General features: G+C 40.5%; 1 protein-coding gene across 1 annotated transcript in view; it reads right to left on the bottom strand.

Moving 5' to 3' along the window:
- LOC143440726 (uncharacterized) overlaps positions 1 to 25,445 on the bottom strand; it is a 32,071-nt gene extending 6,626 nt beyond the window's left edge. The window contains exon 1 of the mRNA XM_076927482.1: positions 25,108 to 25,445. Coding sequence (XP_076783597.1) covers positions 25,108 to 25,445 — 338 coding nt within the window. The remainder of the gene's footprint in view (positions 1 to 25,107) is intronic.
- Between the last annotated feature and the right edge of the window lie 465 nt (positions 25,446 to 25,910).

The raw sequence follows: 25,910 nt of genomic DNA, 5'->3' as shown, positions 1-25,910 counted from the left end.
TTCGAGATCAAGAGTACTGAGGCCATCTTCTGACAACAGTAAAGATGAGGCACACATGATATTCATATTCATGCACACAGCCATAATACATATTTATTCAAAAATTTGAAAACAAAAACAGAGTCAGGCAGAACGACATACACCTGAAATTCAATGACTCTGAAGCCTCAGGTGTTATGGATATCATGAACATATGCCAGCATGAGAAATAGAACATAATCTATATATTTGGCTGAATTTTAAAATTAAAGATGTGGATGAAGAGCATCACAGAAGTATGTGCTTATTTTACAAAAATATGTCAGGTGGCTTCTGTGGTTTCTGTATCTACAATCACCACAGGAAAGGCTTCACAGAGAAATTTAGTCATGAAAACAATAAACAAAAAATATAAAGGTAAAAATATAAAACTACCAGACTTGAAAAATATCTTAGCATTGAATAGTAAATGTTTATATGGTATCTTTTGTGAATTAGGGTCTGAGACCAAATGGGGAATGTATGGGAGCATGAGAAGAAAACCAAATAATTAGTTTCAACACAACACAGTAGACACACGGAATAAAATCTGTCCAGTTTAAAAGAAATGCAGAGGTAAAGCTGTAGCAGAGACTGAGGGAATGTCCAATGAAAACTTGCCCAACTGGAGACCCACCTTATGGACAGGCACCAATCTATGACATTATTAGGGATAATCTGTTATGCTCCCACATGGGAGCCTTGCATAATTGTCCATTAAGAGGCTCCACCCAGCCAGGCAGTGGTGGCACATGCCTTTAATCCCAGCACTTGGGAGGCAGAGGCAGGTGGATTACTCAGTTCAAGGCCAGCCTGGTCTACAGAGTGAGTTCCAGGACAGCCAGGGCTACACAGAGAAACCCTGTCTCAAAAACAAAACAAAACAAAACAAAAAACCACACACAAAAAAAGAGGCTCCACCCAGCAGCTGACTTAAAATGCAGAGAAGATGCAGAGAACACAGCCAAACACTGAATGGTCTTTGGACAAGTTGGGGGAAGGATTGATGGCCCTGAAGAGGATAGGAATTCCTCCACAGGAAGACCAACAGTCTCAACTAACTTGGACCCTTGGGGACACTCAGAGACTGATCCACAAACCAATAGCACACACAGTTTAGGCTAAGGCCCCTGGAATATATGTAGCAGATGTGTAGCTCAGTCTTCATGAGGGTCCTCCAACAACTATAGCAGAGGCTGTTTCTAAAGCTGCTGCCTATTTTGGGGATCTGTTTCCTTAACTGGGCTGCAATGTCTGGCCTCAGTGGGAGAGGATGCACTTAACCCAGCAGAGACTTGATGCACCATGATGTGGAGTTACCCAGGGGAGTTTGAGTGAGTTTCCACACCTCAAAGGAGAAACAGAGGATATTGCAGGGAGGGACTCTGTTTGGGCAGGGGACCTAGAGTAGGGACTTCACAAAGTTCATAGCCATCTTATTTATAACAGCTTGAAACTAGAAGAATCCAGATGTCCCTCAACCAAAATATGGATATAGAAAATGTGGTTCATTTACAAAATGAAACATGATTCAGCTATTAAATACACGGACATCATGAATTTGGCAGGCAAATGGATACAACTAGAAACTATCATTCTGAGTGAAGTAACCCAGATCTAAAAGTACATGCATGTATGTACTCACAAGTGAGTAATAATTATAAAATACAGGAAACCCACACTATATTCCATAGACTCAAAGAAACTAAACAAGAAGGAAGGCCAAAATGAGCATGGTTGAAGCTCAATCAGAAGGGGGAGTAAAGCAATCATAGGAGGCAGATGGAAAAGAGACAACTGGATGGGAGAGCAGATAAGAAAGAAAAAGCAGAGTCAGGAACAGGTGTGGTGAGAGACAGAGAGGGCCAGAGGGCCAGAATATTGAATTGGAATCTGCAGCTGGCAGGGGTGGAAGGGTGGAAGCATCTTTAGGATGTGACAGAGACCAAGAATTGGAGGGCACCAAGGAGTCTATGAGGGCAATTTTAGCTGAAATGCATAGCAGTGTGATGTGAATCCCAAAGAGGCCACAACCTGCAGCCAGGCAGGACCCCCAGCGGTGAATTAAAAGCAGCAACTCAACCAAAAAAAAAAAAAAAAAAAAAAAAACATTCCACCCAAAATTGGTCTTGTCTACAAGAAATGCAGGCCTAAAGATGGAGTACAGACTGGAGGAATGATCAAAATATACCCTGTCCAACTTGAGACCCATCCCAAAGGCAAGCACTAGTCCCTGACATTAGTGAAGATACTTTGTTATACTTGCAGACAGAAGTTTAGCATAATTGTCCTCTGAGAGTCTCCATCCAGCACCTGACTGAAACAGATGCAGAGACCACGGCCTAACATTGGAGAGGGCTCAGGGAGTCTTTTGGAAGACTTGGGGAAATGATTGATGGCCTCTGAAGGAACAGGAAGTGCATGAGAAGACCATCAGAGTTAACTTACCTGGGCCCTAGGAGACTCTCAGAGACTGAGTCACCCACCAAAGAGTATACACAGGATGGACAGAGGTCCCCAGCATATATGTACTACATGTGCAACTTAGTCTTCACGTGGGTTCCCCAACAACTGGAGTGGGGGATGTCTCTTAAGGTGTTTCCTGTCTGTCCATACTGTTCCCCATACTGGGCTGGCATGTCTGACCTTAGTAGGAGAGGATGTGCTTAACCCTGCAGAGACTTGATATGCCATGACTGGGGGATATTCAAGTGGCCCCCACCCTCTCTGGGGAGAAAAAAGGAGTCAGGTATGAAGATGGAATGGGGAGGGGGTAGTAACTGAGATATAATGAAATATATAAATTAATGGGAAAAATAAACAATATATATAAATAAAATAAAAATATACAAATCAGCATATTATTTTTAAATTTTGCCCTACTCAATATCTCAGGGCATAAGCCAAAGTAGGGAAGATTTTTGGCTGAAATATCACACAAATGACCTCTAACTAAAGTTTTCGCAGAGTCTATTTTCCACTGAACTAGCATGACCTCAATTACCTTTGGCTGCACTACTGTCAACACCCCGATCTTCTATGTCCTATGAGAACAACCGGTTAAGATCCATGTATAGCTTTTTATGACTTTTGCCATCTCAATTTCTGATATTCTCCACATTCCTTCAAAAGAGAACATAGTTTCTGTCCAGCAGCATAATCACATTTAGATACCATTTTGTTGTTGTTGTTCTAACTTGCTACTTGCTGCTGTGATTGAATCCTCTGAGCAAAAGCATCTCGGGTAATAAATGGTTGTTGTACATGGTTCTCTGTCTTACAACATTTTGGAAGCTTAGATTAGAAACTGAAGGCAAAAAGCATGGAGGTCTCCTTTTTATTTTTTCAAGGATAAACACTGTCTCCTGCCTTGCTCTCTTGCTTGGTCACTGTCTCATGCTTAGCCTGCTCTCTCATCCAGCCCAGGACCACTTGCTTAGGGATATTGCCACCCTCAGTGGAAGAGGCTTCCTAATCAATCATTAACACAACCTTTCACAGATATAGCAAGCAGCCATTTGGATGAGGACATGCTCTTAATTAAGGCTCCTTCAGATGACTGTAGCTGTAAAATGTTGAGAACTTAAGACAACTATAACACAGACACAATTGTAAATGAGGAAGTTGTTACAACAAAAACCAATGAGCTAACCATATCAATTACAGGAAGCCATGCCACCCCATGAGGGACTTGGAGTTGTGGCTGAGCCAGGACAAAATGGGGAGGGTACTTGCTCAGAGCAGGGAAGAATACACTGGAATGGAGAATTCAGAGGCTGTGCTGCCCTTGGGTGAGGTGTCTTTAACCCTGGGTTCCCAAGGAAGTGCTACCAAAGATGTGGCTAAAACAGCTGGAAGGTGGATAGAGAAGTAGATTGCCCCAAAGACCTAGAAATGGCCTCCCCAAAGGACAGGATCTCTGGTCCGAGGAAGATATACTAACTCTGTTGGAATTGACGAAGAACAACCCTCCACCTAATAACAACTCCAAAACTACATATGAATTGGGTCCAGGGTAGAATGAGAGGGGGCTAATAAGGTATTTGTCCTTTCCACCATGTAAAACAGGGTAGGAAGAACATGATTGAGTTTTCTGTCATGGACTATTCAGTGGGTCTTAGTTTTGTTGGTAAGAAGGATTTAACCCAAGAGGAGGGACAAGTAACTAAATCAATTGGAATGGAAACTGTCTTATTTCCTCTCTCAGTCACAGAATAATAAAATGCTACACACAAAATGGACAGCCACAAGGGGGCGGTAAAGGCTACCCAGCAGATTCCTCCACTTGGACAGAGGAGAAAATGAAGACAGGATGGCAGCTGTGAGCCCTGTAGCAGGGTTCAAAGTCTGCTCTAACCTGCCCAGAAATTAAGACCAGAGGCACACAGTCCACTATACCAGGCTCTGGAACATCTTTGAAGCACTTCGGGGCTATGACTCTCCAGCGTATCCACTGTAGCAGGATTACACATTCAATTTACCCATCTCCCTGCACATTTACTCAAGAAAAATCTTAAAACCCAGACACACAGACACAAATCTGACAGAGAAGGCACTGGCACAAAAACAATGGTGGATCTTAAAAACAGGTCTATCAAACCTTTAGTCCTGAGGGTCTTGGGTCAATGCACTAAAATGTTATGTCCAAGTCAAAGAGATCCCAGTGACCAACAAGGAGCCTATTGCAATGCAAATACATGGAGGTCTTTATTATGAGCTCTGTAATATGGATTCTCGACAGTCAGCCTCACATGAGATTAAAACTGAGAGACCAAGTCTGGGGATGCTGGGTATTTATTGTAGTTACAGCAAGATTGGGACATTAACATACTGGTCAGCAACTTAACATTTTAGAAACTGCATGTCTGGCATAATCTTCAGGAACCAATCAAGGGGGCAAAACCATCTGATAATCATGATGGGTAGACTAAATTTTTCTCTGTAAGATGTATTAGTTATCTATATGTAGCTTAACCCTGCAGTTATACCTTGACTGGCTGTTGACAAGGGGGTGGGGGGTTGTCATAGGATGTTTGCTCAAGTGGACTTTGTGTAGTCTCAGAAACAGAATTGATTGGGCTTTACAAACTCATCTTTGTGCCTGAGGTCCTTATTATTGAAAGATGCTCCTGTTCAAGAACAAGCCATGCATGGCAGTAGAAAAGGTACTTTGTCCAAAGACCTACCTCACTATCTCTTACTGTAGATCCTAATATCAGTTGCACTTACTTTGAGACAGAATACCAGGGAAGTTGCCTCTCCCACTGTGCATGCCTCTTATAGATAAGATAGACAATGCCCACCTGCCCTTCCTTTCCTGCCTCATCCCTGTGTCTCAGCACCACTTGGGCAGACTGTCCTTGTTCAACCACATGCTTTACCTGCCAGGACACAGGTAAGCTTTCTATAGATCTACCACACTATCTGTTATCCCAGATGCAATGATCACAGTTTCCCCTAGCACTGTACTAAACACCAGAGGCAGCTTTACCTCTGTCCTGACTATGTCTCCCTGTGGATTGCTAAGATCATCTTTTTTTGACCACCTCTTCTCCCTGCTCCCAACATAAGCAAGCATTTCCGCTTGAGGATACCCTCCAAACATGTCATTAAAAGAGGCAACACTCGCCAGGCGGTGGTGGCACACACCTTTAATCCCAGCACTTGGAAGGCAGAGGCAGGCAGATTTCTGAGCTTGAGGCCAGCCTGGTCTACAGAGTGAGTATCAGGACAGCCAGGACTACACAGAGAAACCCTGTCTCAAAAAACAAAAGAAAACAAAAAGAGGCAACACTCAGGCAACTTTCTCTGTAAATCCAGACATCAAACAGTAACCCAGGAACAAAACTCCCACCCAAGCAATACAATTCCAGAAATCAGTACTGAGATAATAATTACTTCAAACCCAGAGGCCCAGACATCAGCATAGGAATATAATAAATAAATAACAGCCAGAACAATAAGTCACCAAAAGAGCCAACCTATCCTATCACACCAGGTCCTGTGAAATTAAACCATGCAACAGATATGGTGCAAAAGAGGTTGTTTGGGGAAAGGGAGATGAGTGAGAACCTGGGGAAGGGATAGAGGCACAGAAGAGAACCTGCAGACAGGCACACAGACAGGGATCCAAGAGAGAGCCCTGAGAGTAAACAAAGAGAATAGAGAGGGCCATGTGCAGAGAACAGAGACAGGGAACAAACATAGAGAGCTGTGTAGCTGGTGGGTCGTCCCTGTATATAAAGCACACCAGACAACAGCAGCAGGTGATGGAGGCAGGGAATGACTTAAGCAGTTACTAAGTTCCTGAGATCAGGCCATTGAAATTGCCTGTGCACTGACAATTACAGAGACAAGGTTCACTCAGGGAACAGGAAAGCAAGAGAGAATCTCAGACATTAAAGATGAATACGACAAAATGGTTACATCATCAAAAAATGTGGATTCTAAAAGATTTCTGGCCCTAAACAACCAGGAATTCTTAAACATATGAGAAGGGAAAAACTACAAATGATTGGAATAGAAAAAAGAATAATATCTGTCCAAAGGTCTAGAAAATATTTTCAATGAAATCATAAAGGTAAATTTTCCTAAACCAAAGAAGATGTCTGTTAATGGACAAGAAGCATCCAAAAAACCCAACAGATTAGAGAAAAACAGAAGTCCCTTTACCACATAATAATCAAACACTAAACGTAAAAAATAAAGCAATATAAAAAACTGCAACAGAAAAGAATTAACAAAAACTAAACAAGACAAGAACAAGTAATCAATGAAAACAGATCTGTTAGATTTATGCCTGTCTTCTTAAAAACAGGTTTTGTTTGTTTTTTGTTTTTTTGAGACAGCGTTTCTCTGTGTAGCCCTGGCTGTCCTGGAACTCAGTCTGTACACCAGGCTGGCCTGGAACTCAGAAATCTGCCTGCCTCTGTGTCCCAAGTGCTAGGACTAAAGGTGTGCTTCACCACTGTCCAGCTATGCCTATGATCCTAATGTATACTATAAAAGACAAAAGGGTTTGAACACATGTGCTGCAGAGTCAGAGAAACCACCCATGTTTCTATAAGAAAGAAACTGGTCCAAATGTTTTGGGCAGATTCATAATCAGCCATGACAGTGATGTTACTCAGAGATCACCTACTGATCTAACACGTGAGGGGCATCACCAGGGACCTCACAGGTGGTCACATCTGGCTGATGCTTCCCATGCAGCCCCAGAGAGGACCCAGCCCCCACTGCTCACCTGCCTGCCCCTACCCATTGTGGGCAGTGATCCTGTGTTCACCATGACTATGATTTCAGAGCTTCCCTGAGGTCTCCACACAGCACCCGACACAGAACAAGACACAGATGACCATTCAAGTCTGCACAGGCACAGCAAACTTGCAAAATAACACCCAGAAGAAACCACCTGTTTGTCTGATTGGCAGGTCTTCCTGAAAGCCTTGATTGGCCAGTGAGTCTTACCACTCCTCAAGATTAAAGTGTGCTACCAGACCAGGGTCAGACTTTTTCTGGAGCTCAGGAGTGGTTTGCACTCCATTAACATTTGTTTCTGTCTTCAAAGAGGAATCTCACCCCACCCAGCCCTGGGGGAGAACCCAGCATTCCAGCTCTGGCTGTTCAGCTGCCTGTTCCTCCCCTCTGAGAGCAATGATCCTGCACTTACCATGACCTGACTCTAGACTTTACCTGAACTTTCCTCACAGCACTTGCCTTCTTCTTCCTGTAATCAAGGCGAACAGATTCCATAGCCAATTACTCAGTGTGCAGTGGAGGTATCAATCTGACTCACAAGTGGAAGGATGTCCTGGCTATTTCTTAACATTCTGTCTAAACTCCACCCCAGTTACCTGGCAACAGCTAGGTATGCTCCTCCCCATGGTTACCTGGCAACAGCCAGGTAGGCCTGACTGACTGTAAAGGTGGCTGCTTGCCCCTTCCTCTCTCTTTTGATATTATGATCTCTCTTTTTCTTGCCCTCCTAGGTTCAATAATTACCCAGTCTCCCCCATTCCCTTACCACCTCTCTCTCCACATGCTTATGCCTGGCCTCTACTTCTCTACTGTATGCCTCTCTCTGCCTTTCCTTGCCTCTACTACCCTCTTAACTCTCCTCCCCATGTCCTAAACAAACTATATTCTATACTATACTATACTGTCTTGTGGCTGGTCTTTTAGGGAAAAGAGATATCTCAGCCTGATGCATGAGTCTACTGAGACATCCCTTTACCCCACACCTTTCCCCACACACATAGAAGACATTCAATCTCTCTTTAAAGAGAGGTAGCTGTGGGGAGGAGCATACCTGGTTGTCAACAGGTAACTGTGAGGTAGAGTTTTAGACAGAATGCTAACACCATTAACATTAAAAAGGGATTTTAGGAAACAAGAGTCTTGTTTTGTGGCTTCATATTGGGCTCAGGGAAACTGCAGCTCCCTTTCACCAGATGACAGGTATCAATCAACCCTATAGAAAAGCCAGAATCATAAAAGAAACACAGTTGAGCACTACTGTCAGCCAGCATATCTTCATTAGTGGAAAAGTGGAGGAAAAAAAAACAGTTATACTAGTACAGGTTCTGTATATAAACATATCTCAAATCATAGAGAGAATCAATCTTTGTATACAGAAAGGTTACTTAATAAAATGTCCCAATAAAGGCTGTTGGACAAGGGAAATTAGAAAAACAAGGACTGGTTGACTTCATGTTGCAGGATATTACAGCTGAAATCCAGTGTATACCAGAATTCTGAAGAAATAAGTACTTACTAATACCAGTTTTAAAAATCAAATCAAATAAACAAATAAATCACCTTTGTTTTGAAAAAAAAAAAAAAAAGTATGGCCACTACAAAAAACAAAAACACCACCCTGTTCAATGTCCTTTATATATGTAAGTTATCTAAAGAATCTACAGCCCAGATTAAATGTGAATCTGAATATCTCAAAACATCAAGATTAACAAAGGGTTTCTCACTTCAAAAGGTGTAATTAAGAGATATGCACCACAGCAAGCAGGGCTTGAGTTAGGGTTCAGGGATTAGACAGCCATATTTTAAAATTAAAGATGTGGATGTGTAGAGTGAAAAATTATAAAGGCCATTTTATGAAATATGTGTAGATTTTTCACCTTAGACCTGAGCAGGAAAAGTGCAGATTCCAGAACTCGGAACTGAAAATAAGATTTCAGGTCTTCATATTCCAGGTGAAGGACACTTGCTGGATTACATTCCTCAAGCCTCTCCTACCTATGGGTGGGAGAGGCCCAAGGCAGGAAGACACATTCCTGACCACAGATAAAAGATGCTGCCACCTAGGTGAAGCTATAGCCGGAAAAAAGTAAAGATAGTTAATCTGAAATAGTTGGTAAATGGCAGGATAGGACACAATGGCATGGTAAAAACCACATTTTTGAGAAGAATGAGTGTGCAGAGTGATTTTCACACGACTCTAGATCATTTGGGCTAGATTCTCTGAAATGTTCCACTGTTCTTGATTACCCCTCCCTTGGTCTTCCCAGTGCTATGTTCAAAATTTGTAAAACAACCAATCATGTGTAACCACAGGAAAATGCAACCATTCATGTGTAAGCATGAGAAAATGCCTTCCTTTCCCCACCCCATGCTATAAAAGACCCTTTAACCCACCACTCTGGGCCAAAACCTTGCTCTTGGAGCTAAAGAGCTTGTGGTTTTGACCGCCGGCTAACTTCCCTAATAAAGCCTCTGCTGATTGCATCCACGTATATTTTCTTGTGATCTTTGGGTGGTCGTGATTTCCTAAGACTTGAGGAAGGGTCTCCCGAGTATGGGGGTCTTCAGATGAAGAGGTGCACAGAAGCATGAGCTTATTGTACAAAAACATGTCAGGTGGCTTCTGTGGTTTCTGTATCTACTATCAGCACAGGAAGGGCTTCACAGAGAAATTTAGTCATGAAAGCAATAAACAAAGGATATAAAGTTAAAATATTAATCCACCAGGCTTGCAAAATAGCTTAGCATAGAAGAGCAAATGATTATACTGTATCTTATGTGAATTAGAGACTGAGACCAAATGGGGACTGTAAGGGAACATGAGAAGAAAGCTGAAGGATCAGTTTCAAGTACAACACAGTAGACACAGAACAAAATCTGTCCTGTCTAAAAGAAATACAGGGGTAAAGCTGGAGCAACAACTGAGGGAAAGGCTAATGAAAACTTGCCCAACTGGAGACCCACGTTATAAACAAGCACCAATCCATGACATTATTAGGGATAGTCTGTTATGCTCCCACATGGGAGCCTTGCATAATTGTCCATTAAGAGGCTCCACCCAGCAGCTGACTTGAAACAGATGCAGAGAACCACAGTCAAACACTGAATGGTTCTTGGGGACTGTTATGGAAGAGTTGGGGGAAGGATTGATGGCCCTGAAGAGGATAGGAATACACAAGAAGACCAACAGACTCAACTAACCTGGACCCTGGGGGACACTTAGAGTCTGATCCAAAAAAAAAAAAAAAAAACCACACACACACACACAGTCTAGACTAAAGCCCCTGGAACATATGTAGCAAATGTGTAGCTCAGTCTTCATGAGGGTCATCCAATAACTGTAGCAGGGTTGTCCATAAAGCTGATGTATATCTGTGGAATATGCTCCCTGAACTGGGCTGCCATGTCTGGCTTCAATGGAAAGGATGAACTTAACCCAGCAGAGACCTGATGCACCACAGTGTGGAGATACCCAGGGGCCCACAACCTCTCAAAAGAGAAACAGAGGATATTGGAGGGAGGGACTCTGTGAGGCCAGGAGACCTGAAGTAGCAGCTTCACAAAATACATAGGCATTTTATTTATAACAGCTTGAAACTGGAAGAATCCAGATGTCTCTCAACAAAATATGGATATAAAAATGTGCTTTATTTACAAAATGAAACATTATTTAGCTATTAAATACAATGACATCATGAATTTTGCAGGCATGTGGATACAGCTAGAAAATATCATCCCAAGGGAGGTAACCCAGACCTGAAAGCACATGCATGTATGTACTCACATACAAGTGAATAATAAAATACAGGAAACTCACACTACACTCTATAGACCCAAAGAAGCTATACAAGAAGGAAGGCCCAAATGAGCATGGTTGAATCTCACTCAGAAGTGGGAATAAAACAGTCATAGGAGGCAGATGGAAGAGAGAGAACTGGATGGGAGAGCAGATTTTAAAAAAAAGGGAATCAGGGAGAATCAGCAACAGGTGTGGTGAGAGACAAGAGAGGGCCAGAGGGGGAAAATGAACCAAAATCTGCAGCTGGCTGGAGAAGAAAGGGGTTATATTTAGGATGTGCCAGAGACCATGAATTGGAGGTCCACAAGGAAACTATGGAGTTGATTTTAGTTGAGATGCATACCAGTGAAATATGGATGCTGAAGAGGCTACATCTGCAGTCAGCCAGGACTCCCAGTGGAGAGTTAGAGACACCAACCAATCCAAAAACCTTTATACCCAAAATTTGTTCCTGTCCACAAGAATACAGTCTACAACATAGATTCTGTAGAGCAGCAAAATAACCCTTTGATACTATTTTGTTGTTGTTCTAACTTGCTTCTCTACTGCTGTGATTGAATCTTCTAAGCAAAAGCATTTCAGGTAATAAGTGGTTGTTGTACATGATTCTATCAGATCACAGTCCTTCATTTTGGAGCTTAGATTAGAAACTGAAGGCAAAAAGCATGGACTAACACTGTCTCCTGACTTGGTCACTGTCTCATGCTCAGCCTGCTCTCTCATCCAGCCCAGGACCACTTGCTTAGGGATATTGCCACCCTCAGTGGAAGAGCCTTCCTAATCAATCATCAACACTATCTCTCACAGACTTAGCAACCAGCCATTGTGGCATGCCCTTGATTGAGGATCCTTCAGATGATTGTAACTCTGAAATGCTGAGAACTTAAGACAACATGACACAAACACAATAATAAATTAGAAAGTTTGGGTAAAAACCCAAAACCAATGATTTAACCATGTCAATTACAGAAGCCCCTGCCACCACAAGAGAGAGTTGGAGTTGTGGTTGAGCAAGGACTAAATAGGGAGCATACCTGGCTCAGAACAGGGAAGGATACACTGGAATGGGGAGCTCAGAGGCTGTGCTGACCTGGTGTGAGGTGTCTTTAACTCTGGGTTTCCAGGCAGTGCTACCAAAGAGGAGGCTAAAACACGTGGAAGGTTAACAGAAAAGCAGATTGTCCCACACAACTCAAATGAGCACCAACAAAGGACAGGATCTCTGGTCCAAGGAAGATATGCTAAATTTGTTAGAATTGATGAAGAAAAACATTCCATCTTATGACAGCTGCAAGTTCAAAACTACAGTCACATATGAACTGGGCAGAGGGTAGTTCAGGAGGTGGGAAATGAGGTCTTTGTCTTTCTACCCTGTAAAACAAGATAGGCAGAGCCTGATTTTGCCCTGGGTGCTGTCTCGAAGAGCTCTCTGTCATGGACTAGTGAATGGGTCTGGGTTCTGTTGTTAAGAAGGATTTAACCCAAGGTGTGGGGCTAGTAACTAAATCAATTAGGATGGAGTCTATCTCATATCCTCAGTCAGAGAATAACAAAGTGCCACACACAAAATAGACAGCCACAAGGGGTGGTCAAGGGTACCCAGCATATGCCAACACTTGTACACAGGAGAAAATAAAGACAAGAAGGTAGCTGTCAGCCATGTAGCATAGTTGTAAGTCTAATATAACCTTTCCAGAAAATAATACCATGGGCACACCACCCCCTACACCAGGCTCTGAGACATCTTCCAAGCTTTTTGTGGCTTCAACTCTTTGGTGCATCCACTATACTGTGCTTTCACAGTCACTTTAGTCATCTCCCTCTGAAAATAAAAGAAAAATCTAAAACCCAAGGCACACAGACACAAATCTGACAGACAAGCCACTTACACAAAGAACAATGACACATCTTAACAGGCAACCTTTCAACCCTTCAGCTGGGATTCCTGAGGGTTTTGGGGTTCCAGTCCATGCACCAAGATGTTGTGCCCAGATCACTGGAACCCCAAAGACCACCAAGAACCTATTGCAATGCAAATATACAAAGGTCTGTATTATGAGCTCAGTAACAATAATTTGCACCAGTCAGTCTCACATCAGGTCCAAACTGAAAGGCCGAGTCTAGGGGTACTGAGTATTTATTGCAGCTACAGCAAGATTGGGGCATTAACATACAGGTCAGCAACTTAATTATTTCAAAACAGCATGTCTGGCATAATTTGCAAGAATCAAACAAAGGGACAAAACCATCTGACAACTATGATGGGTAAGCTAACTTTTTTTTCCTCTTTAAAGGTTTATTAGTTATCTATATGTATCTAAACGCTGCTGTTGTACCTTGACTGGCTGTTGATAAGAGGGTTTTGTCATAGGATGTCTGCTCAAGTGGACTTTGTGCAATCTCAAAAACAGAGTTGGTTGGACTTCATAGACTCATCTTTTTGACTAAGCCTCTTATTATCAAAAGATACTACTGTTTACCTGCAAGCCACGCCTGACAGTAGAACAGGTACTTTATCCAAAGATCTACCTCACTATCTGTTACTACAAACCCTAATATCAGTTGTCCTTACAACTAGAACAGAATACCAGTGCCCTTCACCATTGGAAAAAAAATTAGTGAAAATTACCTCTCCCCTTGTGCATGCCTCCTAAAGATACTGCAGACCATCCCCACTTGCCCTTCCTTTCCTGCCTCATCCCTGTATCATAGCCCCAACTTGGGCAGATAGTTCCTGTTCACCCACATGCCATGCCTGAAAGGACACAAGGTAAGTTTTCCATAGATCTACCACACTATTTGTTATTCCAAATGCAATTTTCACAGTTGTCTCTAGTACTGTATTAAACACCAGAAGCAGGTTAACCTCGCTAATGACAAAGTCTCCTTGTAGATTACTAAGATCATCTCTTCCTGCCCAACTCTTCTCCCAGCTTTCAATATTAGCAAGCATTCTCTCTAGAACATAACAAACAAACAGGTCAGTAAAAGAGGTAACACTCAGCCAAGGCTCTCTGCAAATCCATACAGTAAACAATAACCCAGGAACAAAACTCCCACCCAAACAAGAGAAATAGAAAAATCAGTACCTAAATCAATAATCATTTCAAACCCAGAGGCCTAGACACCACCATTGGAATATCATAAATAACAACCAGAAAAATATGTCACCAAGAAATCCAAGCCGTCTTATCACAGCAGGTCCTGAGAAATTAAAAAATGCAACAGATACGGTACAAAAGAGGTTGTTTGGGGAAAGGGACAGAGATGCACAAAAGAACCTGCAGACTGGCAGACAGACAGGGAGCAGAGAGAGAGACCTGGGAGTAGATAAAAAAGATAGAGAGGGGCATGTGCAGAGAACAGAGACAGGGAACAAACATAGAGAGCTGTGTAGCTGGTGGGTGGTCCCTGTATATAAAGCACACCTGACAACAGCAGCAGGTGATGGAGGCAGGGAGTGACTTAAGCAGTTGCTAAGTCCCTGAGAGCAGAACATTGAAATTGCCTGTGCACTGACAACTACAGAGACAAGGTTCACTCAGGGAACAGAAAAGGAAGAGTGAATCTCAGACATTAAAGATGAATAGAATAAAATGTATACATCATCAAAAAATGTGGATTCTAAAAGTTTTCTGGCCCTAAACAACCAGGAATTCTGCAACACATGAGAAGAGAAAAATTACAGATGATTTGGATAAAAAAAAGAAAACTATCTGCCCAAAGGTCTAAAAACATTTTCAATGAAATCATAAAGGAAAAATTTCCTAAACCAAAGAATATACCTGTTAATGTATAAGAAGCATCCAAAAAAACCAACAGATTGGAGGGAAAAAAAACCCTTTGTCACATAATAATCAAACAATAAATATATAAAGTCAAGAAATGTAAAAAACTGCAACAGAAAAAAATTAACAAAAACTAAACAAAACAAAAACAAGTAATGTATGAAAGCAAATCTGTTAGATTTATGCCTGTCTTCTTAAAAACAGGTTTTGTTTGTTTATTTGTTTGTTTGTTTGTTTTTAGAGACAGGGTTTCTCTGTGTAGCCCTGGCTGTCCTGGAACTCACTTTGTAGACCAGGCTGGGTTCAAACTCAGAAATCTGCCTGCCTCTGCTTCCCAAGTGGTGGGATTAAAGGCGTGAGCCACCACTGCCCAGCTATGCCTGTCTTCCTAATGAATTCTATAAAAGACAAAATAGTTTAGACACTTGTGCTGCAGAGTCAGAGAAATGACACATTTCTACAAGAAAGCAACTGGTCCAAATGTTTTGGACAGATTCATAATCAGCCATGACAGTGATGTTACTCAGATATCACCTACTGATCTAACAAGTGAGGGGCATCACCAGGACCTCACAGGTAGTCACATCTGGCTGATGCTTCCCATGCAGCCCCAGAGAGGACCCAGCACCTCAGCTCCCACTGCTCAGCCACCTGCCCCTACCCATTGTGGGCAGTGATATTGTGCTCACCATGACTCGATTTCAGAGCTTCCCTAAGGTCTCCACACAACACTCGACAGCAGGGCTCAGAGCAGGATACAGAGAGCCACTTAAGACTGCACAGGAACAGTGAACTTGCAAACTGGCCCCTGGCGAACCCGCCTCCTTGTCTTATTGGCAGGTCTGCTTGGAAACATTAATTGGCCAGTGAGTCTTACCACTCCTCAAGGTTAAAGTGTGCTTCCAGGCCAGGGTTAGAGCTTTTCCAAATCTCAGAAGTTGTTTGTACTTCATTAGCATGTATACTTATCCTTCAGAAGGAATCTCACCCCACCCTGCCCTGGGGATGAACCCAGCATTGCAGCTCTGGCTGTTCAGCTGCCTGCTCCTCCCCTCTGAGAGCAATGATCTTGCACTTACCAGGACCTGACTCCAGACCTTACCTGAGCTTTCCTCACAGCACTTGCCTTCTTTTTCCTGTAATCAAGGTAAATAGCTTATATAGCCCATTACTCAAGGTGCAGTGGAGGTATCAATCTGACCCACAAGAGAAAGGATACCCTGGCTATTTCTTAGCATTCTGTCTAAACTCCACCATAGTTACCTGTCAACAGCTAGGTATGCTCCCCCTCCATGATTACCTGGCAATAGCCAGGTAGGCCTGACCCACTAGAAAGGTAGCTACTTGCCCCTTCCTCTCTTTTGATCTCTTGCCCTTTTGTTCTCTCTTTCACTTGCCCTCTTAGGCACTTCCCTTCCCCCCTCTCTCTCCACATGCTCATGCCAGGCCTCTACTTCTCTACTCTGCCACTCTCTACTTTTCTCTGCCTCTACTACCTCTTAACTCTCCTCCCCATGTCCTGAATAAACTATATTCCATTCTATACTGTCTTGTGGCCAGTTTCTCCTGGGTAAGAACTCTCTCAGCATGAGTCATGGTCCCTCAAGGGGAAGAAATATCTCAGCAGGAGCCATGCACCTGCTGAGACATCCCCTTCCCCCACACCTTGCTACACACCCATAGAACACATTCCATCTGTCTTTAATGAGAGGTAACTATGGGGAGGAGCATACCTGGCTGTCACCAGGTAACTGAGAGGTAGGTAGTGTTTTAGACAGAATGCTAACACCATTAACACTAAAGAGGGGTTTTAGAAAACAAGCTTCATACTGGGCTCAGGGAAACTGCAGCTTCCTTCCACCAGATGATAGGTATCAATCAACCCTAAAGAAAACCCAGAATCATAAGAGAAACACAGTTGAGCACTATTGGTAGCCAGAACATCTTCATTAGTGGCAAAGTGGAGAAAAACAACAGTTCTATTAGTATACATTCTGTAGATAAACATAGCTCAACTCATAGAGAGAATGAATCTTTGTATACAGAAAGATTATTTAATAGAATGTCCCAGTAAAGGCTGTTGGGCAAGGTAAATTAGAAAAATTAAGGGCTGGTTGATTTTATGCTGCAGGATATTACAGCTGATCTTCAGTGTATACCAGAATTCTGAAGAAATAATTACTTACTAATACCAGCTTTAAAACACAAATAAACAAATCACCTTTGTTTTGTAAAAAAGTAGGGCCAATACAAGAAACAAAACACCACCCTTTTCAATGTCCTTTATATATGTAGGTTGTCAAAAGAATCTATAACCCAGATTAAAGGTGGATTTGAACATCTCAAAAGATCAAGATTAATAAATGGTTTCACACTTCAAAGGTTGTAATTAAGAAATATGCCCCACAGCAAGCAGGGTTTGAGTTAGGGTTAGGGGATTAGACATTTATGGTTAGGATTAGGATAAGGGTTTTTAGAATTAAGTTTAGGAGGTTAGGAAATTAAGAGGTGAGGGTTAGGCTCAGGGTTAAGGTTAAGTTGGCCACCATTATTCTTGATGGTCTCACTGTGTAAATATTATCCCTATTACACAAAGAAGAAATATCAGGCCTACAAGGTATTCATTTCATATCTCAATTGTTTGTTTTATTCTTATTCTCATAGCTTCTCTCTTACTTAGAGAAAGGTTTCTCAAAAGAACCTAAAAGTTTTCCCAGCCATTTGCCTCCAAAACTAGCATACTAACTAACAAAGGAAGCAAAGACTTTGATATTCACAGAAATCTACAGATAATCAAAAGATAATTTGCCAAGAGCCACACAGACTGCTGCCACCGAAGAACATGTATGCTACCCTATGCTAGGTCTCACTGTCAGGTATTTTTGCAGTTAATTTTCTTCTGAGATAAAATGCACTCAGTATTCTTCTGCTCTAGACATGTCTGGTTTACTTTCTGTCCAACATAAAAATATGCTTACTAAAGATTTCAATGTGAAGTTTTCACTTTACAATGAAAATTCTGAAACAAAAATCCCAGACAAGCAATTGACACAAATTGGTGGCTTATTAAAATTTGATGTTTTATTAATTACATGTAGAATATACACATGAGACGTGGTTATTATTTACATCATGTACTTAATAGCAAATGATTTACAAGTAAATTAAACTTGTTAACTTGACCCTAGTTCATTTTGTTCCTAATGAAAATAAACTTAAAATTGATATGAAAAGACAAAAATATATTTAATCAATATATCCACACAGGTGCAATAATTACAAAATAAAAATATGGGTCTGAATCTTTCCTTGGAATAGATAACAAGTTTTAAAGAGTTTACTACTCCTAGACCAGGAGATGTTATTAATACTGGAATTCTCCTCACTCATACAAGACTAACATATCTATGTTTTCAATTATGATATATACATATTTTAAATTTTATGCAGGCATAAACATGTTAATAATTTAAAAGATATTTATATCTAGTAGAACCTCTTTAAAAACAGATAAATATACAAAGATAGGCAGATCCAGCTCAGGGCTTATCTTATCTTCTAAATTAAACCACAACCATTTTCATACCTTCAGCTTTGTTGAATTAAAATAATCACACCAGGGCTTTTTAAATGTTACTAAACCTCTATTTAAAAAAAACAAAAAACAAAAAAAAATATGACATGGCTGGCCAGTATTTGTACAACTTGGAAGGGTAATAACTATTTAGGTAATGTAAATTTGTCTCCAGATATACTGAGTAAAGTATCTTTAATGTGAATGATTGAAGGATGTCTACAGTCTCAGAAGAAACACTTTGTCAATTTTTTTGCATGTAAAACGTATTATTTTATTATTATCCTAGAATGAACTATGATAATTTTGAAATGTGGTGACACTGAGAACTTAGAAAAAGGGGATATAAACTGCTTATTTCCCACCCCTGAATAAATATTCTCACAATAGATTGTGAATTTTTTGTTAAGCCTATTGTATGTTATAAACATTTATATAATGTTAGAATGATCTAAATGGTTTCAATAAAAGAGTTATAAATAGATTACGATGGAAATTTCCCAAATGAAAAGAAAAGAAAGCATACAAAGCCGTTGGAAGTTCTGAAGGAATAAATGAGGTATTTAAGGCACTTAGATCATCAAGTTTTTGGGAAATACCTATGGGATTAAACTATCTGTCCTCAGATCAACATTTATGACAAACTGGGTGTCATCTAAGTTTTATCCTATCCTGTGTTCAGTGTGTATTGAGGAGAGTCAAAATACAGGGATGTTTCCCTGGGAGCTTCCAAGGAAAGTCACACCCAATCCGAGCAAGGATATGGAGTAATGGTCACTAAGAGAGAACTAGTACAAAGAAAAGCTTGAATATACAGAGATTCTTCAGAAGGTCAAGTGATGATCTAGACAAGAAATTTCGATAGACCTTAACAGAAGGTCAACAAGAAGTTGATTTTGCTAAACGTGTAATCTTAAGCAGGCATATGTAAAGGATGACCACTTTCAAAATGCAGTGTGTCTCTTTAGCAAGTGAAAGGACAAGAGTCCTCAAAAATCATGTTTGATCTTGTGAAATGTTATTTAGAAAATAAATTCTCACTCCCGATTCTCTTTGTCATATATAGATGATTCTCAATATTCCAGATGAAAGAAATGTCCATGGAATACTTCAGCTTCGCAGGGTCTATATACAGCTGAGAAAAACTGAACAACTTTATTAAATACTGAGGTAAAATCTGAAACCTATATTTAGCAAATATAAAATACCATCTCATTATCAAAGAGAACTTCTCAATAATAGATTGCGTTCTTTGTTACACTAACCATGCATGCTCCCTGATTTAAATGATGGCAGGAGTTTCTGCCATCAAATGCACAGATTTATAGAATTATTGAGATATCCTACCTCATGCCCTTGAACTTCAACTCTCTTTTCTTATAATGCAGCAGATACATGTGCTTCATGTGCACAGGGAATCCAGAATGCAACTTGTGTGCTGAGTTGAAGCAGCGCTGTAAAAAGATATTTATTAGCTAAGGACAGTCACGTGTGTTCAGGGACATTATCCAGACAAAGTCAGGCAGAGAAATGGAATTCCTGCTGATAAAGGGAGCCCTGCATTTTGAGCTGAGTTCCACTGAGACTTGTGGCCTGTGACCTTCACACAGGTTTTCCAAAACCTTGATTCCTGAAATCATGGATCTTGGCTGTGAGAGAAACTTTATCAAATACTGAAAGTTGATTCAAAATATATACAGCCTAGGACCCTGCCCAGCTCTCCAGGTGGCTGTCCCATAATTGGCCGTGTAAAAGTGTCTTCTAAAGGTCATTCTATCTTACTATCAGTTCAGCACCTTCAGGGTAACAAGGAATATGGTATTAATAGTAATTAATACCATTAGAATCCATGATCATTGGTCCACTGTCTCACATCTCTGATGTGAAATGAGTTCCTCGGTCAGAAGCAATACTGTGTGGAATGCGATTGTGGTGAATGAGGCACTCAGTGTGTCCATGGATCGTGATTTGGCAGAAGCAATGTGTGCATGAAAATCAAAATCATAAGCAGAATATCTGTCTATTCCAGGAAGTAGAAAGCTTTGTTCTTTGCCCAAGAGAAATGATCCAATGTGAGAGGACGACTCTACTGTTGTAGTGGTCCTATATTGCAAATTACAATTGAATGTTAACTAGTCCTATATTGAAATTTTAATTTAATGTTAACTAGTACTAGATTGCAAATTTCAATTCCATGTTAACTAGTCTCATATTGAAATTTACAATTCCATGTTAACTAGTTTTAGATTGCAATTTTCAATTTAATGTTAACTAATCCTATAATGAAATTTTCAATTTAATGTTAACTAGTCCTAGATTGCAATTTCCAATTCCAAGTTGACTAACCATATGTTGAAATTTACAATTCCATGTTGATGAGTCCTAGATCGCAATTTCCAATTCTTGTTAACTAGTCCTATATTGAAATTTACAATTTCATATTAACTAGTCCTACATTGCACTTTACAATTTAATGTTAACTAATCATATATTTAAATTTAAAATTTAATATTAACGAGTCCTAGATTACAATTTCCAATTCCATGATATTTAGTCCTAGATTGCCATTTCCAATTTCATGTTAATTAGTCCTGTATTGAAATTTACAATTTCATGTTAACTAGTCCTAGATTGCCATTTTTAATTTTATATTAACTAGTTCTATATTGAAAATTCCATTTATTATTAAGTAGTCCTATATTGAAATCTGCATTTTATTATTAACTATTCCTGTATTGAAATTTCCAATTTAATCTTAACTAGTCTTATATTGAAATTTTCAATTTAACATTAAGTAGTTCTATATCCAAATTTCCAATTATTTTTAACTAGTCCTATATTGAAATTTCCACTTTTATGTTAACCAATCCTATATCAAAATTTCTAATTGAATATTAAATAGTCCAATACTGAAAATTCCAATTTAATATTAACTAGTCCTTTAATTAAATTTACAATGTAATTTTAAGTAGTCCTATATTGAAATATACAATTTAATCTTATCTAGTTCTATATTGAAATATCCAATTTAGTGTTAACTAGTACTATATTGAAATATAATATTCTTTGATATTTCCAATTTAATATTAACTATTCCTATTTTGAAAATTACACTTTAATATTAGGCAGGACTATATTTAAATTTACAATTTAATATTAACTAGTCCTATATTGAAATTTACAATTTAATGTTAACTAGTCCTACACTAAAATTTTCAATTATTTTTAACTCATCCTATGTTTAAATTTCCAATTATTTTTAAGTAGTCCTATATTGAAATTTACAATTTAATATTAACTAGTCCTATACTTAAAGTTCCAAGTATTTTTAGCTAGCCATATATGGAAATTTCTAATTAACATTAACTAGTCATATATTGAAATTTCCAATTTAATATGAACTAGTCCTATATTGAAATTTCCTATTCAATATTAATTAGTCCTTTATTGAAATGTACATTTCAGGGGGCTGGAGAGATGGCTCAGTGGTTAAGAGCACTGACTGCTCTTCCAAAGGTCCTGAATTCAATTCCCAGCAACCACATGGTGGCCCACATTTTAATGTTGACTAGTCCTATATTGAAATTTCCAATTTAATATGAACTAGTCCTATACTTAAATTTACAATTCAATGTTAACTAGTCCTAGATTGAAATTTACAACTTAATATTAACTAGTCCTATACTGAAAATTCCAATAATTTTTAACTAGTTCTTTATTGAAATTTACAATTTAATATTAACTAGTCCTACATTGAAATTTACAATTTAATATTAGCTAGTCCTACATTGAAATTTAAAACTTAATATTAACTAGTCCTATACTGAAATTTCCAATAATTTTTAACTAGTCCTTTATTGAAATTTACTATTTAATAATAGCTAGTCCTATGTTGAAATTTACAATACACTTGATCATGTAGAGACTTGATGCCCCAGGGAGGTGAGGTGGTGGTGGGTGGATATGAGAGGAGTGGAAGTGGGGGTGATGGAGCTCACTCTCAAAAGCAAAGTGAAGGGGAATAGGGTAAAGAACTGTGGGAGGGGGAATAGATAGTTGGGCAAAATTTGGGTGGCAAATAAATAAAACAACTAAACAGAAAAGAGAGAAAGAGACAGAGAGAGAAAGACAGAGAAAGAGAGGGACAGAGAGAGAAAGGGAGAAAAGAGAAAGAGAGAGGAAGAGAGAGACAGAGAGAGAAAAAGAGAGAAAGACATAGAGAAAGAGAAAGAGAGAGAAAGAGAAAAAAGAGAAAGAGAAAGAGAGATAGAGAGAAAGAGAGAGACAGAGAGAGAAAGAAAGAAAGAGACAGAGAGAGAAAGAGAAAGAAAAAGAGAGAGAAAAAGAGATAGAGAGAGAAAGAGAGAGAAAAGAAAGACAGAGAGAGAGACAGAGAGACAGGGAGAGAAACACTGATGTGGGGGGGGCGGGGGCTAGCCTTATCAAGCAAGGCTTTCCATGAGGCCCTCATGTACAGAGTCCTTCTCAAAACCAGGAACACACTTGGCAGAGCCAATAACAGTCTGGGGCCTGGGTCTGAGGACCTCATCCTGAGGCCCCAGTGGATTGAGGATAAAATAGAGTCCTTTTCTAAAACCAGGAATATCCTTGGGAGAGCTGGTGATGGTCTGGAGAAGGGCCTTCATGACATTTTATGTCCCCAAAACCCAACTCTTTCTACCATGTGAGGCTGTGGTTATCAGTCATAAGGCCACCATAGGCTTGGTCAGGAATGTTCTTGAGATAAGGTGCATTCTCCTTCTGCAGCATTGTTTATGAGACTCCTCCCAAGTCTGTCCTGTTGTGTGATAGTTTCTGCTTCTTAGAGGTCTCCCATTTCTTTCCATTTTCTCTCTGTAAGTAGTATACAAGATGCTATTCTTTTTTTTTTTTTTTTTCGAGACAGGGTTTCTCTGTGTAGCCCTGGCTGTCCTAGAACGCACTCTATAGACCAGGCTGGCCTGGAACTCAGAAATCCACCTGTCTCTGCCTCCCCAGTGCTGGGATCAAAGGAGTGCACCTCCACTGTCTGGCCGGTTGAAACTTTTAAAATAATTTTTGAATTTATAATTAATCATTTTGAACTTTCTCATTTTTTTTCCTACTGATGAGTCTCAAACCCTGGGACAAATGGCTGAGGTGCCCATTTAACAACTAAAGCAGATGTGGCTGTCAGTTCTCCCTGACATTTCTCAGTTCCTACCTTTACAAGGTGTGCCTGGTAGAACTGCCCTCTACCCCAGGGGTTGGTCTGTCTGTTTCTCAACTGCCCTTCCATTTTCTTACCTGGTCTTTTTTATCTATTACTTACCCTCTTGACTGATAGGTTATTTCTCTTCACGGGTGATAGGTTATTTCTATGCTTTTGAAATAAGGAAATTGAATCCAGATTAGTTTATATTAAATGCATGTTTACTGGGAAATTGCAGCAGGGTGAATTCATTGGTCCCGAGGACCTAGGCTGGGAAGTCACTTTGGCGGGGGTGGCTTGAGGGGAAAAGAGAAAATCAGAAAGCGTGTGTGCACAGAGAGAGAAGGGAAAGGAAAGAGCAAGAGTGAAGACCCCACTGAGGAGAGACCCTCACTTGAGTGTCGGGAAGTCATGGCCACCCACAAACTCCAAGACGCTGTACCTGGATGCAATCAGCAGAGGCATTATTAGGGAGATTGGCCAGCCAAGGTCAATTTGTTTGCTCATGCAGGAGCTGAATTGACACAGAATGGTGGGCTAAGGGGCTTTTTAAAGGGGCAAACCACAAACCAAGGGAGTGAGGAGGGGGTTAAGGGTTGCCAAGGATACATAACATAAAAATGGCAGAACATGAGTCAGGGTCATGTGAAAAACACTCTGTATACTCTTTTTTCTCAAAAATGTGGTTCTGGTGCCTGTGTATGGGGCATGGTCTTATGTAAGTGTGGGAGGAGTCAGAGTGAGGGACATGGGTGGGGCCAGGCCGGGGTCATTGGCAATAGTGCTTACAGTTTCTCAGTTCTCTGGGCTGTATAATAATTTATGCTATTTTATGCAAATCAGCTCCTTTCAGCCCAATCCTTTGCTTTGAGCTGTATTATAATTTATGTTAACTCATGCAAATCAGCCCCTTTCAGGGCCTGAGTGATGTCCTTATATGTGGGCATGGTCTCCCTTGACTGTGTGGTTGCAGTGATGTCATTGTGGGCATGGCTTGAGTGGTCTGACTGACTGATCTGATAGTGTGGGCTTGGTCTGAGGATGTTGTGGGTGTGGCCCAACTTTCCTAACATTACTTAACTATTTCTGATTAACTATTTCTCACTTGCAGCCCTGCCCAATCGTTGTGGTTACCAGTTTCTTGATGCAGCCTAAATGACTAACATTCTTTACTTCCCTTCTTGGTCAGCCAGTTCCCAAAACTGGTCTGGCTTGTTTCAGAGAAAATTTTCCATGTCCTTAGAAAAACTTAAGAAAGAATCTATATACAAAATGATTTTCATAATTTCCATTCTACATCCCCACTTCTTCTAATTAGGTATTTTTGGGTTTTTTTTTGGTATTTTGAGACAGGGTTTCTCTGTGTAGCCCTGGCTGTCCTGGAACTCACTCTGTAGACCAGGCTGGCCTCGAACTCAGAAATCTAATTACATTTTTAATCATAAAAGCTTAACTATTCATAGGCCCGCTCCCACCCCACTTCTTATAATGTAAATTTTTAGAAATTTTAAACTTCAGTATCTTCATAACTTGCATTTTCTCGATTGGGGCCTCCTCGGAATAGTTCATCGGAAACCCGGATGAAGTGTTGTTGGGCTGAGCCTGGGGTCCCATGTAGTTGAGCAACCAGGTCAGAGAGGGTTGCTGGAAAGGGGTCTCAAATTCATCTCCAGCCGCCTGTATGGCTTGGTGTAGCAGGTCAGCGGTTGGGCCTTCTCCTGGGCCAGCTCCTCTGACATAACCCTTCTGCCTTAACTTGTAGCCTACAAAGTCGGTCACTAGAGCCTGTGTGTCTGGGGTTGAGGCTGGGGTCGTCATCAGGTGTGTTCAGCTGGGTTCAAAGTTTCCAGCTCAGTGATGTCAAACTGTGTCTCCTGCTTGGAACTGGTGCTCAGGCCCTCCAGTCTCGTATGTCGAGCCACCTCAAACGCTTTCATGTGGGCAAACAGGGATTTGGAAAGAACAATATTAGGATTGAGTGCCCCACCTGTCTCAGTAAGCAGTGGCAGTGCCCACACAGAATTTAAACAGTCCTGGGGTATTCTGAACCTGGAACGAGGCAAAGGGAAGGAGAGCTGCCTAATCACTCCCGCCAGTCTCCAAGTCCAAGTTAGTCCAGGTCTCTTTTAGAGTTCTATTCATTTTCTCTACCTGTCCTAAACTCTGGGGCCTAAATGCACAATTTCTAATTTATCCCCAGCTGGGCGGCCAGTTCCTGACTCACCTGGGCAACAAAGACGGGTCCATTATCGGGTCCTATTACCTTATTAGGTACTGCATACT

Source organism: Arvicanthis niloticus, chromosome 30, assembly GCF_011762505.2.
Source record: "Arvicanthis niloticus isolate mArvNil1 chromosome 30, mArvNil1.pat.X, whole genome shotgun sequence".
In the NCBI taxonomy this organism is placed as follows: domain Eukaryota; kingdom Metazoa; phylum Chordata; class Mammalia; order Rodentia; family Muridae; genus Arvicanthis; species Arvicanthis niloticus.
Note: the sequence above shows the minus strand (reverse complement) of the source record. Positions and strands in the feature narration are given on the sequence as shown.